The following is a 17,191-nucleotide window of genomic DNA, read 5'->3' on the forward strand; positions in this document are numbered from 1 at the left end:
GACTGCCCCAGACCTCCTCACACAGAATCAGGGCAGATTGTGCCACCCTAACTTGTGGGCCCTGTCCCTCACAGCCTGGATGTTGAACGATTGATCCTGCAGCCGTTTGACCTCTCAGAGGAAGTGTCTTGGGTCCTGGTAGCCTCAAGAAGGCCTTCCACTAGGAAGTCTTATACTTTGAAGTGGAGGAGGTTTACAGTCTGGTGTGAACAGATGTGCCTCGACCCCCTTCTGCTGTCCAATCCAGGAACTCCTAAATGACCTCCTGCATCTTTCGGAGACAGCTTAAGACCAACTCCGTTTGCATGCATTTGAGTGCCATAGGCGCATATCACCAGGTGCTGGATGGGTTGCCATCTTGGTGTAGCCCCTTGTAGGGCGTGGTTTGCTTCAACTGCAGCCTCCCCTAAGGGACCCTGCAGTGTCCTGGGACCTGAATGTGGTGTTGGCCCAGTTGATGAAGCTGTTGTTTGAGCCGCTGCACTCTTCTCGCAAGCATTTGACGCAGGGTCAGTGAGCTGCATGCCCTAGTGACTTATCTGCTCTACACAAGGTTCTTCCATGACCCAGCTGATCCTTTGCACGCACCCTGAGTTCCTGCCGAAGGTGGTTACTGAATTTCACCTTAACGAGTCCATTGTCCTGCCTACTTTTTTCCTCTAGGCCTCATTCTAATCCAGGGGAAAGGGCGCTGCACACACTGGATTTTAAGAGGGCCTTGGCCTTCTACCTGGACCGGACAGCAGGCTATAGGCAAGCCACCAGCTGCTTCTCTCTTATGACTCCAACAGGCTGGATAGGGCTGTCGCTAAACAGACTCTTTCCACTTGGCTAGCCGAATGCATTGTCTTTTGCTATAATGAGGTGGGATTGCAACTGGAGGCAAAATGTCATGGCTCATTCTGTTAGAGCCATGGCTGCCACTGTGGCCCACCTGCATGCAGTTCCTCTGGAGGAGATATGCAAGGCTGCGATGTGGAGTTCTCACCACACCTTCGTGGGTCATTACTGTCTGGATAAGGATGACTGTTGTGCTACCAGATTCAGCCAGTCTGCCTGACATCTTGTTCAGCTGTGACTCCCAACTCTTCCTACCTATGGCCCTATTTTGGGTTCAGGCTGTTCCTGATGTTACCACACCACCACTGCTGTTGTGCCCGTTAGCACCTAGTGTGGTGTCTGTTGGTCCCATTGGTCTCGGGATCCAGCATGTGAGAACTACCATCCTGCTTGTCCTAGAAGAAAGCAAAGTTGCTTACCTCTAACAGATATTTGTCTAGGACAGCAGGATGTTAGTCCTCAGTCAACCCGCCTCCCACACTCCAGAGTTGGATTCTCCTGGTTTATTTTCTTTTTTCGTGATCTTAAGAGACTGAAGAGAGACCCGTGAGGATGGTGGCATGCTGCACAAGCTCAGTGTGCCTAGTGAAAGTTCTAGAAACTTTGACAGAAGTCTTCCGTGCTGGGCTCCATCTGATGATGTCACCCACATGTGCGGACTAACATCCTGCTGTCCTAAGAGAACACCTGTTACAGGTAAACACCTTTGCTTTTTTGTTGGAAGTCCTTTGGTTGTGGCCCTTTTTTTTTTTTTTAAGGAGATAAATGAGAATTAATATGGAGAAAGATTTCTGTTACCTTGTTACAGCTTACATGCTAGGCTGAGATCAATACGCATGCATCGAAGGGGTGATGTTAATGAACCTGTTGATTTGTCTCCATCTGCTGGTCAGTGAGCATAACCTATTTGTCTAAACTAGTGTGAATGAAGTAAAGGCAGGTAAGCCTTAATTTTACCTTTATAGAGGCATAGGAATGCTGAGGAAAAGGTATTGCCTATTACTCATACATCTACCACTATATAATGGCACTTTGTTTTTTATACTTTCAAAATCTTTACCTGATAAAAGGAAAAGGATATATACCCTACCAAGGCTGGGGACACATTAGTCTGAAACTTTGCTCTTCCTTTCATGCTAAATGCCCCCCCCCCCCCCTGCACCTTTTGAAACTTTGTCTCATTCTGTATATGCTCAACCTCATTCATAGCATAGACCTGTTCTACACTGACCAAGACATGTGCATCACATCCTTGTGGCACCTGTACTAGGTACAGCTGGCCTGTGATAAATACCATATATCTACCTGATCCTGCTCACTGTAGGATGAAGTAGCTATGTTTATGGGCTCACCTAGCAGTGCTTTTATAAGATGAAAATGGGGGTGAAGAGGTGTGAAATGAGCATGTATATTCGTTTGGAAAAGTGTAACGCTTCCCTACAAACAGCACAGGGAAAGCCAGCTTTGCAGTCACAAAGTACACAAGGACTTTATTATGATTAGGATATAAAATTATATTTTCTCTAGAAACCTTTGTCTTTTGCATGATAGAAGCACATAAGCACTGGACACAGGCTATGTAAAAGGGGCATTGTTAAACTCCTTGAAGACAGACCCTGCTTTTAGTGGCAGGCAGCACCTTGGGAACGAGCCCCCCCCATGAGTGAGAATAGGAAGGAAGTGTAGCTGAACTGCTAGGACCATGCAGCAGGTGCAGGGAGAAGAGCAATTATATAACAAGGGAGACTCAAAGAAAGGGGAAGTCCAACGCAGCAGAGACAGAAATGCAGTTCCTTCTGTGCTGTACAAACTGCAACGCTATGGGTGATGAACATTTCCCAAAAATGAAAGGGCATGAACAATCCTGCCTAAACCTCCGGCAAAGCAGGGAAACGGCAGCAGCAGACCCCAGGACGGGCCTGTGTGATTGTCCTCTCTCCTTATGCATCTTTCCTTTATTAGCTGCCAGTCACAAACCAATACGTGAGAGAGAAAAAGAAACAAAGCATGAGAAGGGAAGAAAGAATGTAAGAAACAGGCCAAGCTCTCCTCTGCTACAGGCATGAAGTCTTAGCATTAATCCAGAGTGAGTCAGCAGCACTTCAGATCTAAACCTAAGTGGATACATCCTGATCAGACCAGCAAGAGCTTTATCCTCCACCCTTCTCACCTCCCAAGCTGTCACCTGTATCAGCACTTCTCTGATATAGCAGTTAGTTGTGGGAGGGACAACAGGCTGCTCCACCACTACATCTCTTTTTAAAACTTGTAGGGGCCGAAGAAATACAGTGCCCCTATTGAAAGCGCAGCGACGCAGAGTGACACCAGTAGCACTCATCATATGCAAATGCTCATTCACTTCGCATTAAAAAAAAAAAGTGTGCACTCAGACGCACATTTAGCTCTCAAATATAAACTGCTTTTCTGTACTTTTTTTTTTTTTTTTACTTAAAATAAAAAATACCTTGGCAGGCCGTCGAGTTATGAAGACAAAATCGGAGTCTGTTTTCATTACTGGTAGACAGGCGGTTATGAAAACCGATGCAGAGTTTACCGGTGTCTGTTTCGTAAGGCAGCTGCAGCGGGGTCATGTTAGCAAGGAGGCGCTAAGGTCCCCGTATTGCATAGTGCCCCCCTTGAGGGCACCATGTGCGCATTAAGAAAGCGGGCGCTGGCATTTCAGCGCCCGCTTTCCGTGCCTTTTATTGCATCGGCCCTGTAGAGGGCAGGGAGATCAGTTTGCTTAGCACAGAACTTTTTTTAAAATATTCAATTATCAGGTGAGTGGCACAGCAGAAGATAAGTTCTGCTGACTATTCATCTAAAGTTACCTGTGTCCAAACAAACAGCCCTCACAGTGGGTGCAGAGCATACAGCTCACCCTACAAAGGAGAAGATTCAGTCTCGTGTTACCCGGCTACCAGCAATACATACTCTGTGCACTCTTGTGAAGAAACAAAACCCTGGGCACCTATGTAACAAACCTGCCCTACTGAAGCAGCACTCAAGATTCAAACAGCAACAACCCTACCTCTGAAAGGCTACACTGCAAATACTGTAACACCAGTACACCTCTCAAAAACATGGATGCTAGCACAGTGTTTCTCAAGCTAGTCTCTGTTTCAGACTATCCACAAAACATTTGCATACAATGGTGGTAGTGTATGCAAATCTATCTCCTGCATATTCATCATGGATATCCGGAAATCCAGACTGGTTAAGCATGTCCCAATGACTGCCCTCTGCAGCAGCCCTCATCTCAGTCACAATCACCAAATATAGACTGCAGGCCAGATGTACTAAAAGATTTTGCCCATTTTGGGGGTCTATGCATTAAAATGGGCTAAAATGTTTTTATCGTGCATACAATAAAAAAGAATGTGCAGTAACCAAAACTAACTTCGATGCTAATAGCATTTGCATGCCAAACAGCATGAGGTTGTGACAAAAATAGTGAACATGCTAAAGAGCCTGCACAATCCTCATTCCTCCATTGTACAAACATTTAAAAGTAAGCTGCTTACCCATGCTAAGGGCAGTCAGGGAATAAAAATGATATAAAAAGCACTTCCTTCAGCTCTCTGCCAAGGAGAAGGACTGGCATCAGAAGCAGGGAAAGTTGCTAGTTCTGAGTCACAAGAAACCTCTTTGCCACCTCCCCCTATGCACCCCACTGACGTAATGAACATGTTCCCCGTGATGCCTTCTGTGAGGCACTTGCAGCTCAACTTCTGCAGCCTTGTCTCCTTGCAATACCTGTCTAGAGAAGTTTTTACATAAAAAAGGAATGAGCTCTAAAAAGCAATTAGTGAAGCATCTGAGAGCATGTACTCCACCATGCCTGCAATCATGGTTTTTGACTGGAACTTGGGGGATGCACTTTATTCGCAGTAGTTACAACATCGTGCCTTATACACGGTAGAGAGAATTGTCAAAAGGATTTATGCACATTAAACTGGCTTTCACACACAGAAATGGACTTTTGAAAATTGCTACTTTTATATGCGTAACTCCTTTGAAAATTCACTCTGTGCATATAGCAATGTTTGACAAACGGTTGTCATCTGTGATTCTTTGTTGTGAAAATTCGTTTTGTTGTCCAAATGAATGGCATTATTTTGGACATTTCTCTACATATTGGCCTCCTCTCATTTCTGTCTTCTGTGCCATACTACATACATTTCCTGCTCTATCAGCCCCATCTCCTCCATCAGAAACTCCATAAACCCTATGAATTGAGCCCTTTAAAGAGAACACTAAAATGTTAACACCTGCTCTAAGACAAATGTTATATTCTAGGCCTTATTCAACAGTGCTCAATATTGCATGGAGGAGCGCATATGCTATTTCCTGTGTGCTTGAAAAAGCCTAATGTACATCTAACATTCCTTCATTTACATGCTTGTACACACAGTTTTTATTGCATATACACTGTTGCAGAGACCAATTTAGCCTGCCTGCTAGTGCTATAGAATTTACAGGCCGATTCAGTAAAGTCCGCGGGAGAGCGGACGAACGCCCACTCTCCCGGCGCGCGCACCGGCCCCTCGTCGGTGTGCGCGATGCAGTATTCAAATTAGGTGGCGCAGTAGAAACGGGGAAAAGGAGGCGCTAGGGACACTAGCGCGTCCCTAGCACCTCCTTTTTGACAGGAGCGGTGACTGTCAGCGGGTTTGACAGCCGACGCTCAATTTTGCCGGCGTCGGTTCTCGATCCCGCTGACAGCCACGGGCGCGGAAACCGGACGCCGGCAAAACTGAGCGTCCGGTTTTTGGCCCGACAGCCGCGAGCCGAATTCAATTTTTTTTTTAACTTTTTTTACTCTTCAGGACCTCCGACTTAATAGTGCTATGATATTAAGTCGGAGGGTGCACAGAAAAGCAGTTTTTACTGCTTTTCTGTGCACTTCCCAGCACCGGAAGAAATTAGCGCCGACCTTTGGGTTGGCGCTAATTTCTGAAAGTAAAATGTGCGGCTTGGCTGCACATTTTACTTACTGTATCCCGCGCGCATACCTAATAGGGCCATCAACATGCATTTGCATGTTGAGGGCGCTATTTTGTGCCACGGGTTGGATGCGCATTTTCCTCCCCTTACTGAATAAGGGGTAGGGGAAAATGCGCATCCAATAGCAGGCTAACAGTGCGCTCCGTTGGAGCGCACTGTACTGTATCGGCCTGTTAATTAGCTAACTTTCAGGCCAATACAGCCAAGCCCACATTTTACTTTCAGAAATTAACGCCTGCCGGCACTGGGAAAGTGTACAGAAAAGCAGAAAAAACTGCTTTTCTGTACACCCTCTGACTTAATATCATAGCGATATTAAGTCGGAGGCCCCAAAGTTTTAAAAAAAATTAAAAATCGGCCCGCGGGTTGGAAGACGGATGCTCAATTATGCTGACATCCATTTTCCGAACCCGTGCCTGTCAGCTGGTTTGAGAACAGACGCCAGCAAAATTGAGCATCGGCTGTCAAACCCACTGACAGCCGCCGCTCCTGTAAAAAAGGAGACACTAGGGACGCGCTAGTGTCCCTAGCGCCTCCTTTGACCGCAGGCCCTCATTTAAGTACTGGATCGTGCGCCCAGGAGTGGCTTTGGGAGTTAGAGGGAAATTTTGGAAAGCAGGTTTAACTAGCTAACAAATTTGACTATCTAAATTCATAATATGGCCAAATTTAGCTGAGCAAAAAATGGACAGCTCTAGAGGCATTCCCATGGCAAGCTTACGTTACATAGTGCTGATTTTTGGCTCTTAACTGATTAAATTTAGCTGCTGAACCCTGGTCACACAAATAGACATGAATCACAATGGCCAAATTTTGCCTGGTAAGTTTTAGGTGAATTTTTTGCCACAAACCAAGCTGGTAAGGTTTTGCTGAAAGTTTGCTTAAAGATAACTGGTTAAAATTAGCCAGTTCTCTTTTCTGCTCATGGCTTTAGCATGTACACAGGGAGGATAACTTTGAAAACTGCTCACATGTGCCCGCGTGGATAGAGACACGCAGTAATTTACTACTGTATGATAACCTGTGTGCAAACGATATGTGCAGGTTATAAAATACAAGTACATATGCATGCAAGCCACACAAGTTCAGACTTATCTGGAAAAGTAGTAGCATTTATCCAGATCAGTCTGGAAAGCGCTACTTGTATAATTAGCATTTTTCCAACTTATCCAGGTATGTAAGATAGCTGGATAAGTCTAAAACAAAAGCGCTATTGCACCGCATAACTTCAAATTTGTCCAAGTAATGGCAATAAAACAAAATGGAGAAAATGCTTACCTGATAATTTTGTTTTCCTTAGTGTACACAAATGGACTCAGAACCAAAGGGTTATATGCTCCCCTGCTAGCAGATGGAGATGGAGTCAGGTTTCAAAGTTGACGTCACCCTAGATACACCCCTGTAGTGACCTCAGCTCTCCAGTATTTTCTTCAAAAGCCCTTGTGGACATACTACTGCAAAACTTGATTAAAATTTCATTAAAAATGGATAACCGTAACTGTATTCAACCAAATATAAGCACTGAATCCCAGCAAGATTATAGATGCCCTGAGTTAGGGATTGAGTGACGGTTTACCTGGAATCTATATTCACTTCAAGGGCAATTCGTTGGCACTGTTCTTAGGCAGCCATGGGCAGGATGCTGAGTGAATAATAGCAAGTAGATTGGAGGATATCGTTGACAGGCTTTTAAGCAAAACTTGAAGGACTAGTCACTAAGATATGATCTTAAAGTCGTTTCAACATTCATACCAAAAGTGATTGAACCAGTGGATACATCCCATAATCATATATGGTGCCCAAACATATACTCTATATTTTATCTAATCTCAAGAGCCCCTGATGCAGCCATAAAGGCGAAACTCAGCCAGAGTCGGGCTGGTTCTGATCAATAGAATTTATTCAATTTCCAAGGCACCAGTCTCGCTTTGTTTTTTTCACATCCGTGGCTACTCTAGACCAGTGATCCCCAACCCTGTCTTGGGGGCCCCACCAGCCAGTTGGTTTTTCAGGATATCCACAATAAATATGCATGAGAGAAAATTTGCATGCACTGCCTCCAAAGCATGCACATTTTCTCTCATGCATATTCATTGTGGATATCCTGAAAACCCGACTGGCTGGTGGGCCCCCAAGACAGGGTTGGGGAACACTGCTCTAGACTGTCTACCGTTCTTTGTGGGTCCTGTGTGGTGAAAGGCATAGGGGGTTTCCACCAGAAGCCTCTGCATGTCTGTATATCACAAGTGTCTAGGCCAGTCCGGAGCCACTAATTCCCTGTGGTGCTCAATTTTGCAAATGACCTTGCCCAGCAGGGGCCATGGAGGGAAGGCGTACAGTAAGCCTTCCTCTGGCCAGGTCTGAACGAGGGCTTTGATCCCCAGGAATTGCTGATCTCTTCTGCAACTGAAGAATCGGGAGACCACATTTATTTATTTATTTAACGTATTTATTTACCGTTTTACCAATGTAAAATTGACCAAAGCGGTTTACAATAGAATAATTATAAAGCATAACCAGTTCAAGATTATAACTTAAATAAAAATAAAATAAAAACAAAATTTAAAAATAAAGTTTGAATAAAAATACAATCTACAAAATGATCAATAACATAAAATTTTAGGTGACTTAAAGGTTATAGATAAATTGGCTGTTACATTACAAAACTAAAAGGAAAGAAAGTATAGCAGATAGATTAACGAGTTGTTAGGAAGGTCATCTAATCCTTAACAATGGTTATAGCAGGATGCTTTCATGACAAATTAGCTATTGTTGGTAGGTTCAGTGTTCCCAAATGCTTCCAAGAATAAATATGTTTTTAATGCCTTCTTAAACTCCTTTCGACTAGGTATTTGTCTTAAGGGATCTGGCAGTGCATTCCACAAAATAGGGCCAGCAACCGAAAAAGCTTTGTGCCTTGTTACGTTTAAAGCAGACATTTTCACTGTGGGGACTTCTAAAAGATTTTTTCCAGCTGATCTAAGTTCTCTCAAAGGCTTATAAACTCGCAAAGTGGAACACAGCCAGATAGAGTCTGTGCAGTTTAGCAAAGAATGTATTAACGTAATGATTTTGTACCGAATTCTAAATTTAACTGGCAACCAGTGTAATTTTTGTAAAACAGGAGAAATATGTTGTTTTAAAGGGGTGGCTGTAAGGAGTCTAGCTGCTGAATTCTGGATCAGCTGAAGAGGTCTAATAGCAGATTGATGGATGGGAGCCCCCAGTGATCTACCAGCAGCTGAAAGGCTCTGGCTGACAATGCCCATTCTCCTGGATCCAGATTCTCCCTGCTTAGAAAGTCTGCTCTGACATTGTCTTTTCCTGCGATGTGGGAGGCCGAGATCATCCATAGATTCAATTCTGCCCATTCCATAAGGGGATCTATCTCCAGGGATACTTGCTGGCTCTTGGTTCCTCCCTGACGGTTGATGGAGATCACTGTTGCATTGTCCGACATCATGCGGACTGCCTGACCCTGGAGCCTGTGGCTGAACTGTAGACACACTAATCTGACTGCCTGGGCTTCCAGGCGGTTTATGTTTCAGCATGCCTCTTGCTTGGTCCAACGGCCCTCGGTTGTCAGTTCCTGATAGTGAGCTCCCCACCTCCAGAGGCTCGCATCCGTTGTGAGAACTAGCCAGTCCGGTGGGGACAGGTTACACCTTTGCTCAAGTGAGCTTCCTGCAGCCACCACTGAAGCCAAGAACATACTTCCATCGGTAGGTGGAAACAAATTGAATAGTCCTGGGACAGCAGATTCCAAAGTGACAGCAGCAAGTGTTGGAGTAGACGCATGTGTGCCCTCACCCATGGTACCACCTCCAGGGTTGACGCCATCAGAACAAGGATCTGGAGATAGCACTATACCCTGAGGCGTATCGTGTTCGTCAACCAGCACACTTGGCACATCTTCCTCCTTGTCCTGTTTGGTGTCAAACCAGACCCCCAAATACTCTAAGGACTGGGAGGGCTTGAGACTGCTGTTGTCTATGTTCATGACCCAACCAAGCTCTTGAAGCAGGGACATCACCCTGTTGGGCACCTGGAGAGTCTCTTCTAATGACTTCGTCTTGATCAACCAGTCGTCCAAGTATGGGTGTACCAGGATGACTGGTTGACCAGGACCACCATAATTTTGGAAAATGTTCTGAGGGCAGTGGCCAGGTTGAAGAGTAGTACCCGGAACTGATAATGGCGGCCCAACACCGCAAAGCATAGGAAACACTGGTGATCTTGTCAGATTGGAATACGAAGGTAGGCCTCCGAAAGGTCCAGAGAGGTTAAGAATTCTCCCAACTGTATGGCCATTATGACAGAGCGTAGAGTTTCCATGTGGAAATGAATTACTCGTAGATGATGGTTGATGCTCTTGATGTCCAAGATGGGGCAAAAAGAACCCTCCTTGGGTACAATGAAATAGATGGAATAACACTCTGTATTTTCTTGGGGTGTAGGTACAGAATTATAACCTTCAAATTGAGAAGCCTTAACAAGATATATTCCACTGCCAGCTTCTTATGCTGGCAGTGGCACGGAGACATCATGAACATGTCCCAAGGAGTGCTGCGAAACTCCAGTGCGTATCCTCGTATGATATCCAGTACCCATTTGTCCGATGTGAACTCAACCCACTGCTGGTAGAAGAGGGATAGTTACCCCCATCTCCTCGTCCCGTGGATGAGTTGGCAAAACTTAATTGGGGAGTTCGGGCCGAATCTGAACCCAAACCAGCCCCTCTTTTTGGATGTCGGCTTCGAAAGGACTGAGACCTTCCCAAGGACCGAGATGTCTGAAATGTCAAGTTCTTGTAGGGCCGAAAGTGCTGGGAACCTCTGGCCCGACCACTCATAGGCGAGGGGTACTGCAACCTCTTTCTCTTATCTTCCGGTAACTGAGGCACTTGAGATTCACCCCACTTACTGGCCAGTTTTTCCAATTCGCTTCCAAATAAGAGGGATCCCTAAAGGGCATCTTTGTGAGATTTGTCTTAGAGGTTGTGTCTGCTGACAATTTCGCAGTCATAGCTGTCTTCTGGCCGCCACCACCAAGGCCACTCCCATGTCCACTAAAAAGGCAGTGGTGGGCTCCATAGCCTCTCTGGAATGTGCCCTGAATTATCTACCTCGAGTGAGAGAAGCAGACACAAGTGAGCCACCAGGGCAGAACAGGAAGCAATCTGTAATGTCATTGCTGTCGCATCAAAAGCTTGTTTAACCTTTTAGGTACCAACATTGCACAAGTGGAACATTTTTTTCATATACTTTTAATTACTTGCAAATTTTTTTATATCATATTTGGGTCTAGTTAACTAAGATATATAAAAAGGGGCATCAGGAAATAATTCCTTCAATGAGCAGGATCAAAAAGGTTAAGGATGGATTCCAACTGCCTATCATGCGCATCCTTTAAGGCTGCTCCTCCCTTCACTGGGGTAGTTGTTTGCTTCAAAATGGTGCAGAGCATCCAATTTGGGGAAATGCAGGTGCTCTCTGGCCACCAGATCCAGTGGGTACAGAGCTTCCAATGCCTGACCTTTAAAACTGGCTTCCGGGGCATCCCATTCCAGGTCAATCAACTGGACAGCTTCCAGCATCAGAAAATAGCAAGAGGCTTTCTGTAGAGACATCAGGATGGGATTTTTCTATGGTTCCATCATAGGGTCCGTGCCAGGGACTCCCCGAGTCTTCAGGGTCTGGGAAACAAGGGCCGGCAATTCATCTCTATGGAAAAACCATAACATGGTCCGATATGGCTTCAAGCCTGGGGGGGGAATTTCCCCATCATCCAATGAATCTGCATCCCCTTCGTTGTCCGTGGTGTCTGGGTCCCTGTCAGGGATATCCTTGGTGAGACAAGGTATTTCCTGAGGCCGGTTGTCAGGGCTGGGAGAGTGAGACCTTCCAGGCTGGGGTTGGACAGACAGGGGCAGGAGAGACAGATTACACCTGTACAAAGGCTTGAAAAAATTCCACCCAAGAAAAGGCCACTGGGTCCATTCCTAGCCCAGGAGGAACTGGGGTAGGTGCAGCTGAATTTCCCTCTCCCGAGGGAGACCCAGTCCCGGGATTACTCAGATCCGGGGTGCTACCGGATAAGATCTTGGCTGACTCGTCTTCTGAATGGGAAGAGCTGGGCTTGGAAAAGTTCTAGGAGTCCAACCCTCCCTGGGCCTCCTCACAGTGCTGACACAGGTAAGACTCCAGGTCAGACTGTATAGCCCTACTATGGCAATCAGCACAAAGAGTGTCGCTTGTGCTTCTTTGCTGCCAAAGCCATAATAAACGGTAACTGTGCACTCAGCTGGCTAGCGCCTGAAATCAAGTGCGCTCAGATCCTGTACTGATGCATGTAAGTAGAAGCTCATGTATGTGCGCACGTATGCGAGACATTAGGCACACATTGTGTGCGCAGAGCCGGCATGTACCAATGCTTTATGGAGATCCACAAAACTGCGCGCAAGATGGTGCCACCACGGCCTACCATGTGGTGTGCCCACCGAGCCTGAAGCAGGGCTTAGCCCATCGTGGGGCCACTCACCCTGCTCGGAAGCCCCCTTCCCTTACCCCAACAAGATCAGGAACGTCAGTACAGCCCGCCAAGCAAGGAGACCGGAGGAAGGACTTACCGAAGCCTCTCCACATCTCTGAATCAGAAGGAATCCTCTTCTCTCTTTACTTACCTGAACTCAGTGCTTACCGGCTGAGTACAGAGATGGTCTCTGGCTGCGGAGGGCTTTGGTCATCGCCACCATGCTCAGCTTCCTACACCCGCTGCCTTTCATCTGCTTCAGCAGCAAAGTCCACGCCGGGAACCGGCTACCGGACCAAGGCGACCTCTGAGGGTTTTCAGAAATCACCTCAGGAATTCTTGACTGGGGCGAGGGACTTTAGGTATCACCACAGGAGAGCAGGGCTCAATCTTTCTACAATTTAAAGGTTAATTTTCCTCTTCTAATGAGTACTGCAATCCCGATAAGAAAAGCACATGCATAACTGCTAGGAGATGGAAAGATACTGGAGGGCTGAGGTCACTGCAGGGGTATATCTAAGGTGACGTCAGCTTTGAACCCTGCTGGCAGGGGAGCATAACCCATTGGTCCTGAGTCCATCCGGCTACATGCTAGGAAAGCGCTATTTCTCCAGATAACTTCAGATTTCTCCAAATAGTGGCAAAGCTGCTTCTTAGCTGGATAAGTTGGAATGTAGCCGGATAATGATATACCCATGTAATTGTATTTCATATTTTAAGGGGATATGCACATATATTTTACTTAGGTTATTTAGACAGATTTACCCCTGCGAAAATCGGCTTTTACACACACAAGTCAGGCGATTTTATAACATGCATGCGGCAATGAAAGTACCAGTTTTACCTATTAATCTATCAGTTTGCCCTGCCCAGCTGCAGCTCATGAAGAGCCTCCTTACACTTCCTTACACCCACACATCCCCACACGCACTCATTTTTTCACTTTTGAAATGCTTATGATCACTAGATACTGAGGAGTAAATATCCACAGCTAAAAGACTTATGCATGTCACTTTGGCAGGTTGTAAAATAGCAACTTGTGTGCATAAACGTTGCCCCTCTCTGGAATGGCTCTGGCCCATTCCCCCTTTTTACACATGCCAATGTATTTGCGATCCCTTACCTATGGATGTATGTTGCAGATTTTAATATAGCGTATGCTAACATATCTGCTATTTTACATTTGCATCTTTTGAAAATTCACCTCTACGTTTTGATGCATAGGCTCCTTCGTACCTATAGCAAAAACGCTTAGTACATCTGGCACAAAGTGACCTCAAACTACAAGTAAAACCATGCAGACAAAAATCAAAATGGGAGCCCCAATCATCCAGTCTCTGCATGCAGTGCAAGACAAGAGAAAGAGAGAAAAGTGCATGGCCGCCTGGATTGTGCAAAATACAGAGCTCAGAGCTGCACATTTCCCAAAGCTGAGAGAGAAAAGCCAAGACTTCCCTCCACGGAATGAGCAGGAAAACCTCTGGAGAAACGGAAGCCACAGCAGCACAATCTGTTACTGACCAGCACCAGAACCCAGGAATTGTCTTTCTATTTGACAGTTGTTTCTGCATTACTTTGCAATACATTGACAAATCTGTCATGCCAAGAAAGATTTCATGAATAGAGAGATACAGGGAGAAAGACGATGGGAGAGAAATAGATTTTAAGAGGTGCGCCAATTTTATAACGTGCGTCCCGTGCGGACTGAGAGCAAACTTCCCTGCCCCGCTACCTCAACCCCCTCCCTCTTCCTCTCTCCTCCCCACCCCCTAAACCCATCCCGCCAAGAACATGTCTCCCAGCTCGCCCTCTTTTCAGGGCCCAGCAATTATGCATGTATTGTCACGCGGGGCCGGGCCCTTTTAAAAATGTTTGTGGTGCTCACAGGGCTCGGCCACACGTGTGACAATATATGCGCGTGTGGCTGATTTAAAATTTGTCCAGTAGTGTGAGAATGATTAGGGCGAGAAGGGGGAAGGAGATGACATGGGTTGATCTTTTCCAGGAGATACTAAGAGCAGCAACAGGCTGGAACTCAAAACTGTAAGAAACCTGTAAAACTGATCAGGTACTTAGCAATTAGAATGTAATTTAGCAAGATGCAGTACATGATGGGGGTGAGGGGGAGAAACTCAAACTATTTTATTTATAACCATTAGATATTTTGTCTAAGGTGGATTACATCTCATATCTAATGATCTCAAGGTCAGAAATAGTGAAGGAAGGCCGTGGGGAGAAGCAGAGGACTGCCAGGATGCATACAGGAAGGCAGAGCTCACCTGGAGAGAGAGCAGAGGCAGCTTAGAGAAAGGCTATTAAACTGCCCTATGAGATCAGACTTAAGGATCTAGATATCTGCACCTGTGGAGATGGTATAGAGACAGCCAAATAATGCAAAAGAGGCACACTTTTAGCAGTGGAAAGGAAGCTCTAAAGCAATAATTCTTCAAAGGATCCTAGTGACGGCAAAAACAGAAATTCAGTAAAATATGGGATAGGCACAAATTAATTTAGTCCTGGGGAAGTGACAGATAAAGATGGAAATCGGGGTTTGTAGCATTAGTGACATTGCAGAGGACTTGAGGAAAATGTGCTTGTTTGCTGATGAGACAAGAATCTATGAAAGGGAGACACACTGGGAGATGCAGAAAATATGAATGGTGACTTGAAAAACCTGGAAGCTGTGCTTCAGTGATAAAAAGTATAAAATCCCACATCTGGGTTGCAAACACCTATTAGACACTTGCTGATTTGAAGGACAAGAAACCGTAGCCAGTGAGAGTAATAAAGTGGCAGGGAAAGCCAGCCGTAGGAAAAAGGTGAGACCCCCACCTTAGGTCCTGTGCTCAGTTCTGGGGGCCGCACCTTTGTAAGCAGGTCAGAAACGACCAGGGCCTGCAACACAAGCACTACCCAGAGAGGCCGAAGACGTCCTCACTGGGGGGTATGATATAAGCATATACATATCTGTCAGGCTTTGATAACGTACGAGGAAACTCAAGGACAAAGGGTCATGATAGGAAGCTGGAGAGAAATATTTCGTTACTGAGATGATCACAGTTGCCTGGAATAGCCACCGGCAGAGGACAGGGACAGAGAGGGATGCTGGAGCCTAGGTCTTGGGTTAGGCATGAACAGATGTATAAATGGTGGTCTACTCAATCATAACTTCAAAACTAGGCTACTTCAATGTCCTTTCCTGTATTTGGGCTTGCTGGTAGTAGGAAGTAATCCTATGAGTAATTCTCCAGTGCTCCAAGAACCACATTGATTGGCAATAACTAGCAGGATTCAATTGAAAGCACTGTTGCTCATATTCGAGGCTCTGGAAGAGCTTTGCAATATCGCTGGTAATATATAGACCTGGCAGAGCCTTGCGCTGAGTGGCAGGGCAGCTCCCCTCTGCCAGAGGTCCTTTTCATATGTGGAACCTACTAATGTTTGATTACAGATTATTTGTCTTTTAGGAAGCTGGTGAAAAGCAGCCCGTTTAGATTCCTAGCAAGAAAGGCTGTGGAAAGAAGTAGGAATGACAGTAAAGAGAGAAATGGATGGAAAGCATGTGAAGAAGATGAAAATACCACCATTTCCCTATACTAAAAGGCCCCTTAATGCCTTAATATTATTTCTCAGGGCATGAGATCCCATTTCTCCCAGTCCTTACACATAAACTCTGCTCCCAAGTGCATCCCCAAATTTCCAATCTGCAACGTACTGTGAGGGCGAGGCTGAGGCGGTGCTCTGAGACTGCCTGTTATGCCTGGGAAAGTTGCAGTGAGAGCTAGGGGCCCAGGCACTAAGCCTGGAGCTCTCCCCAGTCTTCCCACAATAAGTAAGTACATATGAGTTAGGGTTTGGTACCCCGATATGCGTGTACGGGGGTGGAATGAGGGGTGAAAGCAGAGCTTTCTCGTGCCTGCTGCGTGGGTCCTGTGTGCCTCTCCTCTCTCCCGCCACGTGCTCTGTGCAGCTCCAAGATTTCAGGACGTAGCTTCATTTTCCAAAGCTGGGGAAGCAAAGTCATTTTGTGCTGGGCAGTCTTAGGACGTCAGTCTTGCGCCTTTACCTAGGAGTAAAGTATTTATTTTTTTACATTTATTTATTTAAAGTTACCCGAGGTTCAGGACAGCAGGTTGCCAATGAGGGGAGGGGCCCCGATGCACAGGCTATAAAAGGGGCCAGTGAAGCAGCCCGAGTGCTCAGGACACGGGAGTGTGAGGGGGCTGGTGAGGAAGGGTTAGCACTGGATTGCATCCCAAGGTGCCACGCTGTTCCCTGATCTTCATGTGAATGGTGGAGCTGGTGCTTGCCAAAACACTGTGGGATGTATGAAGCACAATGCCAGCAGCATGTGGGGGCCGGTGATGGAAATCACTGAGGCAACGCCTTCAAGATCGCATTCACTTCTTCAGCCACAGCAGTCAGCGCAAACTCAAAATGATCCTGGAAAAAGCAAGGGAGAGGAGACGCACACAATTAATACTAAAGAAATACCGATGGGTCCCAGTGCCACTTCCACTCAGCAACACAAATCTCCCACCAGAGAGAAGGAATTTGTAACCCTGTGTACAAGCAGGAAACAGAAAGAGCTCTTGTGTCTTAGGAGAAAGCAAGCGCAGTGCCCCCCCCCCCCCCCCCCAAAATAGTGCCAGATTACAGCTGCTGGGGGTAAAGGCTGCACAGGGACGGTCTTTTTCAAACGAGCATGCGGGTGCCCATACATGCACGTGCAAGTGTACATACACAGGAATTTAAAATTGCACGTGCAAGATGTAAAATACAGCCATTGTGCGTATGTGTGCTCCTAATTTTA

At 46.0% G+C, this 17,191-nt stretch overlaps 2 protein-coding genes across 2 annotated transcripts in view; one reads left to right on the forward strand and one right to left on the reverse strand.

The window, feature by feature from the left end:
* Nucleotides 1-17,191, forward strand: part of DNAJB2 (DnaJ heat shock protein family (Hsp40) member B2) — a 497,647-nt gene that overhangs the window by 350,986 nt on the left and 129,470 nt on the right. The gene's annotated exons all lie outside the window — the stretch shown is intronic.
* PTPRN (protein tyrosine phosphatase receptor type N) overlaps nt 14,161-17,191 on the reverse strand; it is a 279,044-nt gene continuing 276,013 nt past the window's right edge. Inside the window, exon 27 of the mRNA XM_029604982.1 lies at nt 14,161-16,821. Coding sequence (XP_029460842.1) covers nt 16,750-16,821 — 72 coding nt within the window. The 3' untranslated portion in view covers nt 14,161-16,749. The remainder of the gene's footprint in view (nt 16,822-17,191) is intronic.

Source organism: Rhinatrema bivittatum, chromosome 6 (genome assembly GCF_901001135.1).
Source record: "Rhinatrema bivittatum chromosome 6, aRhiBiv1.1, whole genome shotgun sequence".
NCBI classification, from domain to species: domain Eukaryota; kingdom Metazoa; phylum Chordata; class Amphibia; order Gymnophiona; family Rhinatrematidae; genus Rhinatrema; species Rhinatrema bivittatum.